At 40.8% G+C, this 18,398-nt stretch overlaps 1 protein-coding gene across 1 annotated transcript; it reads right to left on the bottom strand.

The window, feature by feature from the left end:
* Nucleotides 1-5,251: 5,251 nt before the first annotated feature.
* Nucleotides 5,252-16,641, bottom strand: gpr63 (G protein-coupled receptor 63). Its single transcript, XM_044106361.1, has 3 exons — nt 16,018-16,641; nt 15,789-15,939; nt 5,252-9,504 (listed from the first exon to the last, which is right to left on the bottom strand). Exon 3 carries the CDS (start codon nt 9,308-9,310, stop codon nt 8,180-8,182), a length of 1,131 nt encoding a protein of 376 aa, XP_043962296.1. The 5' UTR covers nt 9,311-9,504; nt 15,789-15,939; nt 16,018-16,641; the 3' UTR covers nt 5,252-8,179.
* Between the last annotated feature and the right edge of the window lie 1,757 nt (nt 16,642-18,398).

Raw genomic sequence — 18,398 nt, 5'->3', positions numbered from 1 at the left:
CACAAATTACCTACATCGTCATCCGTGTTTGTTTACTCTAAATTCATGTATGGTATGTTGGGGGTTTTATGGATTTTCTTCTGGAATCGGGATGTTTGAGTGAAATCGATTGTGTGTGACACCAAAATGTTAGATTGTTCTTTGAGTTGTGGAAGTTGGTAAAGTGTGTCCGTTAAAGAACGCCGTACTTGGCGTCCGTTACGGTGCGCTGGCAGTACAACGGTCAGTATTTGCTGTGAATTCTGAAGGTAAGCAATACTGACCGCCAGCTCCTCAATGTAGCCAAATGTTACTTTTAATGTCCAAATAGTTAGTTTTGTATCGTTTTGTCTTTTTCTTCTTTTTATGTTGACACGCAGTATTTGCTGTGAATTCTGAAGGCGAAGCCGCTGCGCTGTCGGGTGGTCCGAATAAACGGTCTGAACCGCGATCGCAACCGCCGTGTGTGTCCGATTCCTGCCTCAAGTTTCCTTCCGATTACAACAATTAAAGAAAACGTCGACTACTTTAGTAGTGTTCAAGTTGGAGCAGGGTTGAGATAGATCTGCTTGGGTAGGGAAAATTAAGTTCCGTTCAAAACACTGTTGAAGCAACTCTTTGAGGCTTTGGTCCCCGTTCTGTGACGTGCGGTGAGGTTCTTAGCTGGTTAGGGATTGACTGTTAATGCTTCACCATTAATAGATTTACACAGCATTAGTAGGTGTGTAAATCTGTAATCAGTTTAATGCAGATTTGTATGTTTTTGTTTACATACAGAAATTTCACGCATGTGCACAACGGCAAAACGACTATTTCACATGCCATCCAAAGCCCCACTGCCACCGTAGAACAATCTCGTTCACTCAATGACACTTGGAAACCTGGGTATTATTAATTTAGTGTTATGCTCCACAGCAAAGGGAAAAGTACAACTCAAATCGACTTCTTTCTCCCCCCCTGTGTCGGCTGAACTACACACAGATTTGTTGCCATAGCTACTGACAACACCACCACTTTATGTTTCAGGAAAAATACTCAATTATTTCCCACACAAAGAACAGAACATTCATTCTTTTGTGTTATTTTTCTGTTTATTTTGCTGCTAATATAAGACAGCACTTTGTGGGTTGTTTCTTTTCTGCAGTGCGCACGTCTCAATAAAAACAAAGCAAAAGAATGCTATTGCAATGTTATTTAAACCTAAATCCTGTACCATTGATGCTTACAAGTACAATGTTCTGGTCCTGGAGAACATTGAGTACTTGAGTACTGCAAATCTTTGACTCCTTAGGTAGAAACTTTTTAAACCAATTTTAAATGATGTTTTATAGTTCGGATCAATTGGAATGTTTGTGTGATTGAATTGAAATAATTTTTTGTAAAGTGCCCCAAGAAGCTATTTGTTGTGAACTCACAAAGAGTTGTGAACAACGAATAAATAAATAAACTAAATCTATTTTTATTATTTTATTAATCATAAGACCACCCCACCTACAGAGAATTATGTGGTGTGGTCTTTTTGAGTCTAATCTATTTACACAGATTAGACTGGAGATTGGAGGGCAAAAAGACTTTTACATTCCTTTATTCCTTTCACATTATCCATAGCCATGCTGCCACTTTGCTCTGTTAACTTACAAGTGCTAAGTAGTTTTTCTCATTTAATCCTGGAGGATCAGAGTGTGTTGCTCATCTCTGAATCAGCATTCCTAGAGAAACAAACAAAAAACAACCAACAGAATAATATAAACACATATGAGAAGTGGAGATTATTTGCAGATTTATTTTATACTTGAATCATCTTCTGAGAGTAGGTGGCTCTGTTTTTGAACCACTCATCCTTTTTAAATTGAAATTCCTCAGACATTTTTCACTGGGTGTCAAAGAAGAAACCATAAGAGACGGGTAAAAGAAGAGAAACTGGCCTCTGACAGAAAAAAACTTGTTTCCATGGCAATTTTGAGCATGTGCTCCTTTGTATGATGACCTCACAGATGCAAAGCCCTGCTCATTACTGCCTCCTCCTCCTACATGGATGCGGCGTGTCTGCCTCCACACTAAACATGCTGCGGTCACATAGGAAGCTGGGCTTTGTGTTGGCAAAACTGCTTTGCCTGTTATCACAAAATTTAACTACATTACACCGAATTAACATCTGAAGCTTTTTCTTCCTGATACATTTCCTAACATAGAAAACATTGTTCTATATAAAACCATTTTGCTCAGCTTTTCTGTTCCCTATAATTTCTTGGCTTGCTCTCATTCCTTTGAAGAGAAACTGGAAATTATAGTCAAATATTACAGGAATATCCATCATTTTTGTATATGTGGGGGGAATTGTAGACATATCAATATAAAAATGTATTCAAAGATTCAAAGAGTTTTATTGTCATACCATTTTGATATGATTTGAACATACACAATGGTTGCTTGTGGTGTGAAATTCAAACTCAGGTTCAAGATTAACAAGTCTAAATAATAAATAATGGTGCACTCTATACTACACACGTCCAATATACCATGTGTAAATAAATCAATAATTTTTTTTAAAATTAAGTTGTAGCTGAATTAAGTGCAGCTTGAGTTCAGGACTCTGGAGTTCGGCTGAAGCTTTCTCAGCCTGGTGACTGAACAGACTGTGTGCAGGATAGTGCAGGTAATGTCAAACTCCTGCACCGTGAAGTGTTGAGGTCCGAAGTCTCCTTCCTCCTCGACAGATGGAAGGAAGAGTGATCCTTCCTTCCATCCAAGGTGGACCCTGGATTGCTACATGTGGGCCTCCTCTTCACTCTTCTGCGATATAACCAAGGATGGAAATCAAAAATTTTCTCCACCAACCACAGTGACTGGAAGAGAAATTTTTTGCCGGCTACTCAAACATTTCACCAGCCACTGATTTTTTCTTTTGAAGATTACAAACCCCACCTGTCCAAGCAAATTATATAAAATAAAATGTATTCTTCTATGAAAACCGATTTAGTGACGATAAGTTTACTAAAAGCTTATTGTCACTATATATTATAATTATGATAAATTATGTATTATAATTTAACTAATTTAACATAACAAAGCATGGACACCTTAACAGAGGTGTAAAGCAGTAAGTTCACTTGAAGTAATTACTAACAGAAAAACTTTAACTACACAACCTTAAACTTTTTGCAATCATTTTCTATGTTGAACATTTTGACATTTTGGCTACAATTCCCCCAGATAGTATTAAGTTAAGATGTGTCTAGTGACTTTTTAAAACAATTTTTAAATGGTTTTAATAACTGTTCCATTTGTTTCCCCTTAATTATTACGTTTTCTATTGAAATTCACAATTATTCTTACTTTTACTAAAAACATCTCAGAACATGCTCATCATTATTATTATTATTATTATTATTTTCCCTCCAGAGGGTTTTTTTTTGTGGGCTCTAGAGTCCCTTATTTGAAAGTAGGCTGACAGGAAAGGGGGAAGGAGAGGAGGGAAGACATGCGGCAAACGTCGGCCGGGTCCGGGAATCAAACACGCGACCGCCACGTCGAGGACTCAAAGCCTCCAAATGTGGGTCGCGCTATCCCCTACACCACCACAGCACGCCCAGAACGTGCTCATTATTAATTCCACGGCCGTCATTATTCCTGCGTTATCCCAGAGCTTGTCTGACTACCTGCTGGCTTAGTGTTAGCTTTCCCCACTCACTCAGACCTGCCCTCCTGCCTCTTCGTGAACATGTTCACTTTTAACCGGGCAGCAGCTTATCTGAACTCTTCCTCTATTAAGGAAGACTTCAATTTTAGTTGTTTAATTTAAATAGCTTAAATTTAGAAGCTGGGATGTGGCAGTAATTTACCCTCCCCAGTTCAGCTTGGCAATGTAAAATGAGTATGTATCTTTATTGCACTGCACCCATGCTTTGGGTCATGACCGAAGGAATGAGATCGCATATACAAGCGGTCAAAATGGGTTTTCTCCATAGGGTGTCTGGGCTCTCCCTTAGAGATAGGGTGAGAAGCTCAGTTATCCGGGAGGGACTCAGAGTAGAGCCGCTGCTCCTTCACGTCGAGAGGGGCCAGTTGAAGTGGCTCGGGCATCTGGTCAGGTGTTCCGGGCACGTCCCACCAGGAGGAGGCCCCGGGGAAGACCCAGGACACACTGGAGGGACTATGTCTCTCGGCTGGCCTGGGAACGCCTTGGGATTCCTCCGGAGGAGCTGGAAGAAGTGGCTGGGGAGAGGGAAGTCTGGATCTCCCTTCTGAAGCTGCTACCCCTGTGACCCAACCCCGGATAAGTGGCAGAAGATGGATGGATGGATGGATGGATGGATGGATGAAATTAGTCAGTTTGTGAAGATTTTCTAAAACACATCTTAAATATTTGAAAGACAATGTACCTTGGGAAGCTGAAAGAAACAATGTTGGCACTTGCAATTCAGTGAATTCAGGTCTGTTTTTAATTTTCCCAAGTTCTGACTAGCTGTACTTTATCTGTGTGGTTGTACTTTGTGTCTAGGAAAAAGCAGCCACTTAGGGCGCTATCCCCTACACTGTGGTGGTGTAGGGGATAGCGCAACCCACATTCGGAGGCCTTGAGTCCTCGACGCGACTGTCGCGGGTTCGATTCCCGGACCGGACTGACATTTGCCGCATGTCTTTCCCCCTTTCCTGTCAGCCTACTGTCATATAAGGGACACTAGAGCCCACAAAAAAAGTGACAAAGGGCAGCTTTTTTTGGAGTCCAACTTTCACCGGTATCAACACTCTAACACCAGTCGTACAGCCACCTAACAATCCGTATCAAATTTGAATACAAATGTAAAGTTAAATGCTGCATCAAACCGGAACACATTGCTTCTCATTCTTCCACTGCGGGTCTGCTCTCATTTAGACCGGAGCTGTCCTGACTGGGGAACATCGCCTTTTTTTTAAAGTTTGCTTTATTTTTAGACTATCTGCAAGTCATTATGATATGAAAAATACAAAAGAAAGTAGTTGAAGATATAAAAGTAGTTCAACAATCTCGATTACTTCATTAAAAAATTCAGATGCCTAGACTGCCCAGACACATGGAAAATCAAGCAAAAAGCCACTGAAGACCGTTTACCAATGTAAGAAATGTCTAGGTCTTTATTACATTCAACAGTACAGTACACCAAAATTGCACATTTTCACCAGATAATAGCAGCATTCTGACTGGCAACAGACTAATTCATAGGCACAATGAAAACATTAAAAATACAAATATACATTTGAAATGGGCTGTGGCACTTCAGCTGTTCATTTGCATGCTTCAAAAAAAAAAAAAAAAGAAAAAAAGAAATCCACACTATTGTACATGCTGTTTCCCCACCATCGCCTCATTTTCAGTGTTAGGAAACAGACAGGGTCAATAAAAAAGTCAGCCTCTCCTTTACTTTCCAAACATAACTCTCACAGAGTACAAGTCATTCAGTGCAATCCTGGTTCAGTAAAGTCTTTTCATTTGCTTTTCGTAAAAATCAACTTCTTTAAATGCTCGTCTCCAGAAAAGCTGAGATGTGGAGAAGAAAGTGATCAAAAATCTCACGAATCATTTGAGGTACTCCAATATTTTCAGTACCATGATTATTAAAATTCCTTGAGTCACATTACCTGCCTCAAAGCTTTGTTAAGTTATGTTTTACTATGTAGCGCAGCGTGTTACAGACAGGTGATTATTTTTGTTGCGTAATGTTCTCACTTCCAGCTTTGACTTGTTCGGGTTATGCTAGAAGCAAAACTTCCAATTTTCAAGTTTTTCCAAGGAATCCAAGGGGATTTCATTGATTGATGATAAAGTCCAGCTTTTAGCGTTTTTCGGGACACCAAAGAGCATCCTGAAAATGACTGGCATGGAGTATGACAGCAGTTCTTTTGCCTAGTTGCTGGTTCGGTGCACAGTGGGTGTATGAATATGGGTGGAGCAAAGACTGATGCAGATAGACAGAACTCAGCAGGCTCCTGTAGCTGATGCTTAGTGTGAGCGTAGCTTTACGGACAAACCAGAAAATAGATTTACTTCCATGGATACAACAAATGGATGGCGACATACATGTTTCTGTGTGTAACGAAAGGTGCCAAATCCCATCGTGCACTTGGACACAAAAGCTAGAAGTGGTTGAGACTTCACCAATTAAATTGACTGAAGATGATAGACATTTTTTATAAGTGCCTTTGTGAGCCTGCTGCTTTATTATTAAGCTGAATATAATTTAAGATTTTGCCAGAATTTTTGTCAAAGTTAGTCAGCTGTTATAAGTTTTTAAGCTACAGGAAAGTAATTGCTTTCCTGTAGCACAAATACATAAATTTTAGCCGATTTTGGCCAGTATGTGCCAGTAGTTTATTTGATAAAAATTTTTATTTAATTACTCACTTAATTGACAGAATAATGAATACAATACTCAAATAGTAAAATTATTGTTTATAACAACAGTACAAGGTTTTATTCTACTTTTGTCTAATTCCAGCAGTGTAAATTTGTTTAAGAGAGAAGATACCACAATTCCTGTGGCTGTGAACATATTGTTGCTTAATTTTGGCCAAAGTCTCTCATAGCTTCTTACGTTTCAATGCAACTTTGGTACAAACGTATAATAGACCTGAAACCTGTACATGGACTCAATTTCACTTACTAAAATAAAACCTTTCTAATACAAAAGCAGCCTCTGACGGTGGGAGTGTCTTTGATTTAAGATGATTTTAATGGTTGTTCGATTATTCAAGCTGGGAATAATTTTAAATGCATATTCAGACTCAAAATGCAACCACACTTCCATTTTCACCAATACAGTGAGCTTCAAGATTTAAGGCTGGGGGAGATAACAACTTCAATGGGAGATGTAAATGTAATTAGAAATCATGCATAAAGATGGAAGGCAGGATATTTCTGAAAACATGGTAGTAGAACCTTAACATCTGCTATACAATGTTAAGGCCATAACCAGGCACAGTTTAGGACCAGTGCCTGGTTATGACCACTGAAGATCAAAATTTAAGATCAGAAATTTGAATCTCAAAGGACATGTTTGGGTCTGAATATAACTTCTTCCTGCTCAGTCACCAAGAAACAAACTGGTTGCCAATGATGACATCACAGTTGTGATGAGTTGACTTATGTCTGATAACGTTCTGCAACTGCATCCATCTGTACATACAGCCTGTAAACAGCAGGTTCTGATGTGACAGGATTAATTGCAAGCTGCAACTGATGAGTCACTGAAAACTGCAGTTGTTGAGAATGAAAAGCTTGTTTCAAAAAGGAAACAAACTTTCTTGTTTCCTTTTTGGATGGTGGTGACTGTTAGAAGCACAGTATAGTGGGGGCTTTGGTAAATGACCTGTATAGTGGACACCAAAACACTTCACACTACATTCAGACATTCACCCTTTCACACAGTGGTAATGGCCCTTGGGCACACTTACAGAGGCTGCCATGTACCACTGAACACCATCAGCAAGCAATGCGGGTGAAATATCTCAGCTAAGAACTCGTGGACAGAAGTGGACAGAGAGGGACTTGAATGGGTAAACTCCTACCACCATCCCCATTTTAGGTTTAGGTTGGGGCTTTAGGTTCAGGTAGCACACACTACCAAAATCAAAATGTCAAAAATGTTTGAGAAAAAATTTGAGAGAAATTCATGTTTTCTAGAAAAAAAACAGAAATGCTGAAAAATTTAAACGACAAACGTTTCCTTCCATTGTGTTGCTGTTGGTGAATGTGTTTCAAGAGGGGTATAGCTGTGGTAATAGCTGTGGTATTTACTTGTAGCAAAAGATTATGGAGAGTTTAAAGTAGAAAAGCAATATAGGTTGTGAGGTTGCTTTTACACAGTGTCAAAAGTGTACAGAAATACATATAATATATAAAATATCTCCAAGTATCAGTTAACACCCATAATAGCAGTATTAATATCAAATATGCGTGCATCCCTAGATTAAACCCCTGGGTATTTGCAGTGTTCTTATATCACACTGCACATGAGAACACTCCAAACAGATCTTCTAGGTATCTAGGAGTCTGTCCTTTCAGCAGCTACTTATACCAACTCAGGCCCCCTGGCTTTTCAAAGCAGTGCTACTTTCAGCGTGAGATTCTACTGAGAGAAATAAAATACCAAGCAACCTCAAATGCAAGTTACATGTATTAAAAGTGGGGTTTCTAACAATATTATAAGAGTGGATTTTCCCTTTAAACCACAGAGCGATGCTCTCCACATACATACACAGCACTGGGCTGGATGCGTCTCTTGGTGTTGCCCGGCAGCTGAGGAAGAAACTTGAAGTATTTGGGCATGAGATCGAGGCAGGCATCTCGGAACTTTTTGATCCTCCAGTAGTAGATGAGAGGGTTCAGGGCAGACTTGAGGTAGCACAACCACAGGAGCCATGTGCTGATTTGGAAAAAGCTGTCTTTGTGGTAAAAGCCAAAACTGAAGGTAGTCACCAGACTGTAGGTAGTAAAGGGCGCCCAACACACTGTAAATACAGAGAAGAGGATGAGGATGGTGGTGAAGGCACGGGTCTTGAAGCGCATGTCTATGTTCATTTGGAAGGGCTTCTGGAGGCTCAGCAGGCCCAGCTTGCTGGCCTGGCTCAGACACATGCTGTCTGGGTGGCTGTGGATGCGAATGGCGTTGTGGCGGATGGTGTTCAGGATCCCCATGAATGTGTACAACATGACCAGAAAAGGTATGAAGAAGAAAACTAGCATGAGGATCAAGACGTAAGCATGGTATCCTGGGTCAGTGCTGTAACCAAAAACACACTGAGGGGCTCTGGGGGGGATTTGCAGGCGAGGGGAACCTACAGCCAGAGGAGAGGAGAAAACCGAAGAGAGCACCCAGGTGATCACAATGAGCAGCTTGGCTCTCTGTGGGCTGAGCTTGTCTTGTTTCTGGACAATAATCAGAAATCTGTCAATGCTTATTATAAGCAAAATAGCGCCACCTTCAATCACAAACAACCAGAAGAGCATGGCAGACACCCGGCAGAAAGTGTTCCCAAAGATCCATGTAGTGGTCATAACAGTGACTAAAGCGAACGGCATGTTGAAGATGGCCAGCATCATGTCTGCAAACGCCAGGTTGGCCAGGAGGATGTTGATGGCAGAGCGCATGGCAGATCTCTGGTACACCATCAGGCACACCACCACATTTCCTGCAAGGGCCACCAGTAGGATGGTTGCCATGACAAGGCTGAAGAAGACCTGCAGAGGTAGGCCGAGGCCTGGGGCCATTGCTAAGGACTTCTCCGTCGGGGCGACTGGCTGCGGCGCAGACCCAGAGCCCAGGGACGTGTTAGCCATGGAGACGTCCTCCATTAGCACCGTCTCTGATGGGTTAGAACCCCCATGACGCAGTGGTGAAGTGTGTTAATGTCCCACAGTTCTGGAAGGAGTACAGTGGAGCGAAGCCTTCCTTCCCAAAGTAAGTGTGCATCATCATGAGAAATATGGTGCTGGAGGTCCATATGTCCCTCCTAAGGTCATGGTGTCATCTTCACAGCTGTAGAATCCTAGAATTCAAACACAGACAAAACAGAACACATGAATCAGATCAAATAAAAAACATTAAAATGATATTTCAGATTTATTTAAAGAGGGAGTTTTATAGATAATGAAACCAACGTGAGTCTGAGGAAAACAGAGAAATTCACAAACTGAAAAACGATGGAAGACTGTTCAAACGAAAAAGACCAATTTAAATTTGTTCACTCACAAACGTAGGTTCATTAGATACAAAACATTGAATTTTATGTTTATACTTAAAATTACGTGAGCTAAGAAGGGCTATAACAAGGTGTATGCCATGCCACTGTTGAATATTTTTCTCTTTTCTGCTACACAATTCCAGCAACCCAGCATGGGTAGAAGCAGAAGAATTCCCAGTTACCTTCACACAACAGAATTTACAATATGTTGTAAATATGTTTATGATATGTTGTAAATTCTGGAATGTTTTTTCCCAAAAAATTTATTTGGTAAAACTTGGTGAACTCTTGGTAAGAGTTCCCTGGACTCTTGGAAGGCCTGTTGTTCTACAGGCAGAACAATAAAACTTGGTTTATACTTGACACAAGATATGGAATACATTTAAGATATATTTTCGGAGCATCTATACTCTATGCAGCTCATTCCCAACAGTACTGTATGAGGTGAGTTTGGGCACTCCGATAGAGTTCCATAAAAAGATCAGAATGCAGACGTAACATGGGTCACGCAGCTCCAGTTCCAGGATTGAACGTAGTTCATTCTCAGTGTTTCAGAAGAGTTTCTATGGTAGCTTTATGAAAATAGATTTTCTTGCTATTGTGAAGCATTAGCTTACTGTGCTGTACCCCAATTTATCATTTATTTCATGTCTCCAGTTTTACTTAATTAAGCATTTTTTCTTGCTAGTTGTATCTTAACTGCAGCTATTTCATGGTGAGAATGATTTATTTAGTATTTATTTATTTCAGTCTGTCTATTATGCGTTTTACAGTATCCATTACAATTTAAATTTTAAAAGTTTTTTTTTTTTTTTTTCATTTTTGTGGTAATTCGAGATACTGATCAACATCAATTAAAAATGTTTATCCTTTTATCTGCACAACTGATGTGAGAGCAGCAGAGTGCTTTGGAATGCTTTGTTGCTGCTTGGGGGTTACTCTGAATATCACCATAACAAAAGCTGTTTCCACATTTCTACCTTCTCTTTACAGAGAAGGTAGAAATATTCTGCGATGCATCTAGATAGTCTTATACTATTATAAGACTATCTAGATGCATCGCAGAATATGTGGAGAGCCATTCGTGAACAAGATCCCGAGATACTTGAACTCCTCCACTTGGGGCAGGACACCCCCCCTGACCCAGAGAAGGCACTCTACAGTTTTCCGGCTCAAGACCATGGCCTCGGATTTGGAGGCACTGGTCGCCATCCTGGCCGCTTCACACTCGGCTGCGAACCGCTCCAGCGAGAGCTGCAGATCACGACCTGATGAAGCCAAAAGGAACACATCATCCGCAAAAAGCAGAAATGCAATCCTAAGGCCACCAAAACGGATCCCCTCAACACCTTGGCTGGTCTAGAAATTCTGTCCATAAAAGTAATGAACAGAATTGGTGACAAAGGGCAGCCCTGACAGAGTCCAACTCTCACCGGAAACGAGCCCGACTTACTGCCGGCACTGTGGACCAGACTCTGACACCGGTCATACAGGGACCTGACAGCCCGTATCCATACTCCCGGAGAACCCTCCACAGCGCTCCCCGAAGGACACGGTCGAACGCCTTCTCCAAGTCCACAAAACACATGTAGACTGGTTGGGCGAACTCCCATGCACCCTCCAGGACCCTGCTGAGGGTGTAGAGCTGGTCCAGTGTTCCACAACTAGGATGAAAACCACACTGCTCTTCCTGAATCCGAGGTTCGACAATCTGACAGACCCTCCTCTCCAGAACCCCCGAATAGACCTTGCCAGGGAGGCTTAAGAGTGTGACCCCCTGTAATTGGAGCACACCCTCTGGTCGCCCTTTTTGAACAGGGGGACCACCAACCCAGTCTGCCAATCCAGGGGAACTGCCCCCGATGTCCATGCGATATTGCAGAGTCACATCACCCAACACAACCCTGCAACATCCTGAGCCTTAAGGAACTCCTGGCGGATCTCATCCACCCCCGGGGCCCTGCCATCGAGGAGCTTTTTAACCACCTCGGCAACCTCGACCCCAAAGATTGGAGAGCCCAACCCAGAGTCCCCAGGCTCAGCTTCCTCAATGGAAGTACTGAACTAGCTTGGTAAAAAAAAACAAAAAAAAACTGCTTTCTGGAGACATGGACTGTGTTGACATTTTAAACGTTACCCAATGGCTACCGTTTGCCCATGACATATGTATGGGCATCAGTTCGATGTCAAGAAGATTACCAGAAATTCTGTACTGTAACCAACTGACCGTCAGTGAAAAGAGGGAAGTTCCAATCCAAACGGCTGTTAATGTTAATTCAATATTTTAGTTAGATAGAATGTATGTCACAGTATCATGCAGATTTAACATTTGCACACGATATTTTTCCTTCTTGTGTATGTTTTTTTCCATCCTTTTCTGCGGAAAAACATCCCGTATAATAAAATGAATCCATCCTCTTTTTTGCAAGCTTTTTCCATTTTTATTTGTTTTAAAACCTAAAAGAAGAAATAATTATTTTTTTTCTTTAATAAGTACAGTAAATACTACAGTACCTATACTGCTGCCTCACTCTCTTTGTATTTGGGTCTAAAAACATACTATAACATTCCACAATGTTATGTCTTTTTAAAAATTATTATTATTATTACTGTGGGTAAAAACAGCTCTTTGAAACCAAGTCATTTAATTTATCTTTCTTTTTACCTGAACAACTTGCTGCTCAGTAAGTAAAGTAGAAACACTGTTCCACGTATTATTTGTTTTGTAATAAAGTATATTACAACGGTTGACCGAAGGGTCTGTTTATCAAAATGTAAATGCAGGAACCTCTCCTTGACTGCTAGACCCAGAAAATGGACAGATGCTGATTGGTTACCTAAGCAATGTTGCTGCTATGAGCAGACTGTCTTTTGTGCTGATCTTAGTTTTCTCCTATTTCTCTTAGTTAAATAGGAGTTAAGATTAGTTTCATATTTAGGAATAAAGTCCGTCCTGGCGTTACGTCCTAGGGTTAGGATCCTGGCTGTTTCTCAATGATAAAACTACTTCCCACCTACTTTTGGGAAGCAGTTGGCCATCTCTAGGCAAACCATAACAACCATAATTTTAAATTTTAAGCTAATATTTTTTACTAGCTATTATAACATTGTAAGTGACAAAGATTGAACAGCTATTCACAGGCATTTTTGTCTGTAAATCTCTTGCTGATCTCTTGTAACATAATCTGTTAAAACCGAGCAAACAGCCAACATTCACCATAACTACTGGTGTCTTATAATTTTAGCAGCAAAAGCAATAATTTGAGCAATCCTATCAGTTTTTGGTTTGCATGCATAAACAATTAGGCTGCATAACTATTATTGCAGAGTGAGTAATTTCCTTTATCATTTTTACCCTGAAAAAGAAAAAGAAAAATAATCAGTTATGAACTCATTATTAATCTCATTGAAAACTCTACATGAAGACAATTTTATTTTGGCAACAAAAAGTGAGAGCTTTTTTTAGTTCATGAAACAAAGTAAGCATAGCTGGTAGAAAACACTCAAAGGTATGGCTCCGTTTTTCAAAATGAGATGCAAATTATGTTCGCTGCAATATTTGCGATGTGAAGTACAAGGCCAGCGGTTGAAACATGTCTAGTTTGAGAAAGAACCTGGTTAAGCACAAGATTCTTCTTATGGCCGACGAGTACACAATTTTTGACAGCCTCAGACCTACAACTCCTGCATTAGCCTCCATTACCATGCCTGCATCTGTCAGCAACTCTTCATCTGTAGCCAGAAACATGCACCAACAAATGCTTAATACATTTGGAAATGGCGACAGAGACATTTATGATGCAAGTGAGGAGAGATGATAAATAGGAGTACATGAAGCTGGCTTTTAATTTGTGCAATAACAAAACACTCCATTGTCCATCTCTAGAAGAGTGTAAGCTCTGAAGAGTTTACACTTTAAAGAAATTTGTCAAACATTTGTTATGTTACAATACAAGGAGTTGGACATTGTCTTGACATATTTCTATGTACTTACAAATAAATATTAAAAAAGGAGAATGTTGGGCGTGCTGTGGTGGCGTAGGGGATAGCACGACCCACATTTGGAGGCCTTCAGTCCTCGACGTGGCGGTCGCGGGTTCGATTCCCGGACCCGGCTGACGTTTGCCACATGTCTTCCCCCTTCTCCTCCCCCCTTCCTGTCAGCCTACTTTCAAATAAGGGACACTAGAGCCCACAAAAGAGCCCCTGGTGGGAAAAAAACAAAAGGAGGATGTCTCCAGCTGGCACTCAGAGAGCATCTGTAATCAGAACTGTGGCTATAATAATAATAATAATAACAACAACAACAAGTGGGTTGTGGTCTAAGAGAAAAATTCAAATAATTGACAAAAAAATGGTTTATTATCAAAAAAACAACACAGACAAAAGTAAATTGGTACCGTCGAGTACCGACACCGATTCCCAGGTACTGGATGTTAGTACCGCATCAATTCAAGTACCCATCCCTACTTGCCAGCAGCTGCAGTTCTGCACTGGGTCTCATGCCACTCCATTTTTGTTAGCATTTTGTGAAGAATGAAGTTGCACTCAGTGTCTTCTTCATAGGTTTTTGTGTGAAATCCTTCAGTGGTTCTTGGTGCAGCGTCACTACAGGTGAACAGGTTTTTCATAGGGTTAGTTCATTTCATACTGAAGTACCAATGGAGGATATCTGGAACCACAGTTTGCAGACCCTGGGGTACCTGATGAACCTCTGCCCTCAGTTTCTCAGGTTTTCCTATTCTGAATTTGGCTCTATCATTTTCTCATTAACTCCTACCAAATTCTCTGTTCCTGCTAAAGTAAATCATCCCCACAGCATGATGCTGTCCCTGCCAAGTGTCCAATTTTTTCATAGGTATACGGATACAGTAAGTGCAGCTGATGTAAGATATGCAAGGCAAGTTTAGTTCTATAGTAACATACATTCACCCCTTTACAAACATAAAACAAATGAAGAAAACATTTTAGCTTAAAGGGGCAGTATCATATAAAATGTACTTTTTTGAACTTTACATCATGTTATGTTATTCTGTCATCAAAAACATCTTCATAGTCCTGCCTTTATTATTTCATGCATGCCTGAGAAATCTTTTAATCTCCCAGGGCAACCATTCAGATGTGCAAAACGCATGGTTGGACTAGGCACCACCTTCTAGGTGTAGCATCCCCTCAGACTCAAGCTTCAAGCTTCAAGTTTCCAAGCTTCCGCCTCACAGAGCAGCCCTCCCCTGTGGCTCCCCCACTCTGCTTCTTCAGACTAGCCTGGAACAATTAGCAAGCACCTCACTAACATTATGCATAATAAGCATAATAACCGCTCATTATGCAAGTTACTTCTCAGTGCAATGCTGGTAAAAGCATTAAAAGGTTAATAGCAGAAATGTTTAAAGACACAGAGGCCCAAGTTCAAGACATTAAATCAGGAAGTAGGATGTCTTTTAAGTCATACTTAATATATTCAGCATTTTTATAACAAATGAAGATAACAGTTACTTGATTATGCGATAAATGGCACTAGGTGCCTGGAAAACCCCCCACATAACCCCCAACTGTTTTATAATAGGACATTTAAGAAAAAAAAAAAAAGCTCAGATTTAAAAGGCTAATTTAAACAGTGATCAGGAAATCGTTTATCAGAAAGATCCTAAAAGGTTATACTTTAAATTATTTGAACAAGTGTGAGTACTTCTGGAAGGAACTGTGAAAAACGCCAAGATAAAATAAGCTAACATGCTGCAGCGCATTCTGCCATTTTAAAGACATTAACTCACATTTAACATTATTTGATGTTAATATTCATTTGTGAACATTAGAATAATTCACTCTACAGTTGGCCAGAAGCAGCTTCTGTGTTTTATCTCTAAAGCTGTTCTATGTTGACTTAAAAAAAAAGTCGTTTTAGACTGAGGGAAGGCAGACCATGGAGGTGACCATAGAGGACCAGGCCTGCTGTCCATTCACCTCATCCAGCTGAGGAGGCTGGCTTGGGCAGCCATGTCAAACAGAGCAGCTTTATTCCACCAAGCAGAGATTATCTGATTCCGTCACTATTATCTGACCGAGTTCAGCGTGTTCCAGATGATTACCTGCTGCTGCTTCCTCCCATGGTGGAGCTCAGAAACGACTCTAGGGTGGAAAATCAGCCGTCCAAGAGGAGCATCCGAGCGACCAGGCTCTCCGTCCGGCCTCGGTGTGTATGAAGATCCCTCACCAGATGTTCTGCTTCCAGCTATCAACCTGTTTTAGGACAGCTTTATCAACAGCGCGACAGCCGCTGATGAAACCACCTACACGGATGAAATGTTTGATCCTCACTGGCGTTTCGGCGTGGCTTTGTTTCCACCAGCACCGTTTTTCCTTGTTTTCAAAGAGCAATCCAAATTTTTTTCACCGCGGTTTTCCTCCGTGTTCGATCCTCCAGATGTTCTCTGAAGCTAAAAGCTGTTAGCAGCTCCGGCTGTTCGGAGTCGAGTCTTCCAAAACTACTCTTCACTGAGGGGAGAGCTGCGGAGCAAGGCCACACACAACCACTTCTTGCTTGGGCTTTCAAAATAAAAGTCCACTCATTATTTACACCCGCTGCGGCTTAAAAACGATTTAATCCCGACTGGTCTGCTCTGTTTGACATTCATCACCATTTTTATTGTGACTAACAACAAGTCAACTCATGGCTAACTCAGCTATAAACCCTCATTTAAAGGGACAGTATTATGTATTATCCAGCCAAGTGCCATTAGCACAATCAAGTAAGTATGATTTTCAGTTGTTATAAAAAAAAATGCTATATATGAAATCTAACTGAAAATGAACCTCTGTCCCTTAAAGAAGTTCCTACACTCAGCACTTCATCACAATAATGTTCCTCCATTAACCCTTTAACAACATTCATGGGTCTTTGACTGAGAAATAGTGATGAGCTCAACAGACCAGCAGTTCCATCAAGTGTTTGATTATTGCTGCTGCCACTAGTCTGGAGGAACTGAAGGGGGTGGGGGGCTATGGGTAAGAGCTGCTCTGTGAGGCATAAGCTCGGCTGGAGACTGCAGCTTTGCCAAGGAAGAATTTTGTGGAAATAGGCAGTGCTTTGTTTTAGCAAGCGTTTAGGCACCCTGAATTGTTGCCATGGGAGATTCAAGGATTCCTCAAACATGCATGAAAGAATCAAAGCAATACTCCAGGGGTGTCTTTGTTGTTTTTCATTGTAGCATGATATAAAGATCAAAAAAGCTCATTTTACATAATATACCACCTTTAAGATCTGGTCGTTGTACAGTCTTGTGGTGGAACTTTATCAGTCTGCGAGTGAAAAATACCTCTCGACATAAACGAGACACAAGCAAAAAGCATAAGGATTGGGGAGAATTTGAAAAGGAAATATTCTGATGCTCGGCTTCTTAAAGGTACCCAGAAGCATGAACATATAAGGCCAATATTGCCCTCTTTACACTTGCTGCCTTTTTCATATCGGATAGTTTAAGATTCTTTTAACAATTTATACAATTTTAAATTGGTTGGCCCCTTCTTATCTTTATAGGATCTTTTGAAACTTCAGTCTTTATTGTTTTACCCAATTATTCTTACAGTGACTTTAAAGGTGGAGGGTATATGTGGCTATCTCAAGCAGTAATGAGAGGTGGGACCCATCCACGGTGTCCATCCTCATCTGTTGTTGATGTGTCCAATAATTGTGCTCAGCATTTTGGGGGTAATTAATTACAGCTTAGTAATTACAGCTCAGTTTGGTTGGTTTTTCTGTATAAATATTTAACATAGCCCTGCGACAGACTGGCGACCTGTCCAGGGTGACCCCATCTCTTGGCTGGAACGTAGCTGGAGATTGGCACCAGCAACTCTCCCGACCCCATTAGGGACAAGGGTGAACAGAAAATGGATGGATGGATGGTGATAGGGTTTTATGTTAATTACAAATCTAAATACTTAGGACTGTAAGATATTATGTCTGCTTTTAAGTGATGTTAGCAGCAGAAAGCGTGCCAAGTCGGGGAGCAGAAGGCTTGGAGATAAGAATTGACACCTAGGAGGAAAGTACATCAAAGACTAAGGGTCAAAGTTTTATGACCTAGAGGGACACGAGAACTGAAGTTTGCGAACCACAGGGGGTCGGGAGATGATCCAGAGAATCTCGGGAACTGGAAATACAGGACGACAGCATTGTTTAAGAAGATACTTGTGACTGACTGTGTTGACAGCTGTGTTTTCTGTTTGCCACACCTTCCATGCAAATGATTTGTTTTCCCCCTTTGAGAGTTGCAGCGTCCAATGTGATAGGGATCCTGAATGCGATAAAAAGAGAGGAGCAGGCATATGTGTTTTCAGAGCAGTTGGAGATTGTAACTGAAAACACATCTCTGTCTGTTCTCCTCGCGAGTACAAGAATCTAACTCTCTTGTCTTTCCTGTGTTGTTTAATTTGTCTTTAATAGGTGTTTAAACCTGACAGATGGATATTTAACATAAGCTAAATAGCTTGTCTTCACAAAAGCAACTTTTCATAACAATATAAAAGCAGAAAGCGATTGGAGTTTTCTAATCTTATTCTGAAAAACCAGCAGTATTTCCGTAATCACATGCACACTATGTGGCTAGCTTGAAGTTTTTGTGATCCATGCGGACTTGGGCGAAGTGCATTACCCACAATTAATCGCTGCATGTGTCGTTTTGAGTTAAAATGCGGAA

The sequence above is a fragment of the Gambusia affinis genome, linkage group LG22, assembly GCF_019740435.1.
Source record: "Gambusia affinis linkage group LG22, SWU_Gaff_1.0, whole genome shotgun sequence".
NCBI classification, from domain to species: domain Eukaryota; kingdom Metazoa; phylum Chordata; class Actinopteri; order Cyprinodontiformes; family Poeciliidae; genus Gambusia; species Gambusia affinis.
This window is presented reverse-complemented; position numbering and strand designations above follow the sequence as displayed.

Coding starts and splice junctions, on each gene's coding strand:
- gpr63 (XM_044106361.1), bottom strand. CDS start 9,310: ATGGAGGACGTCTCCATGGCTAACACGTCCCTGGGCTCTGGGTCTGCG.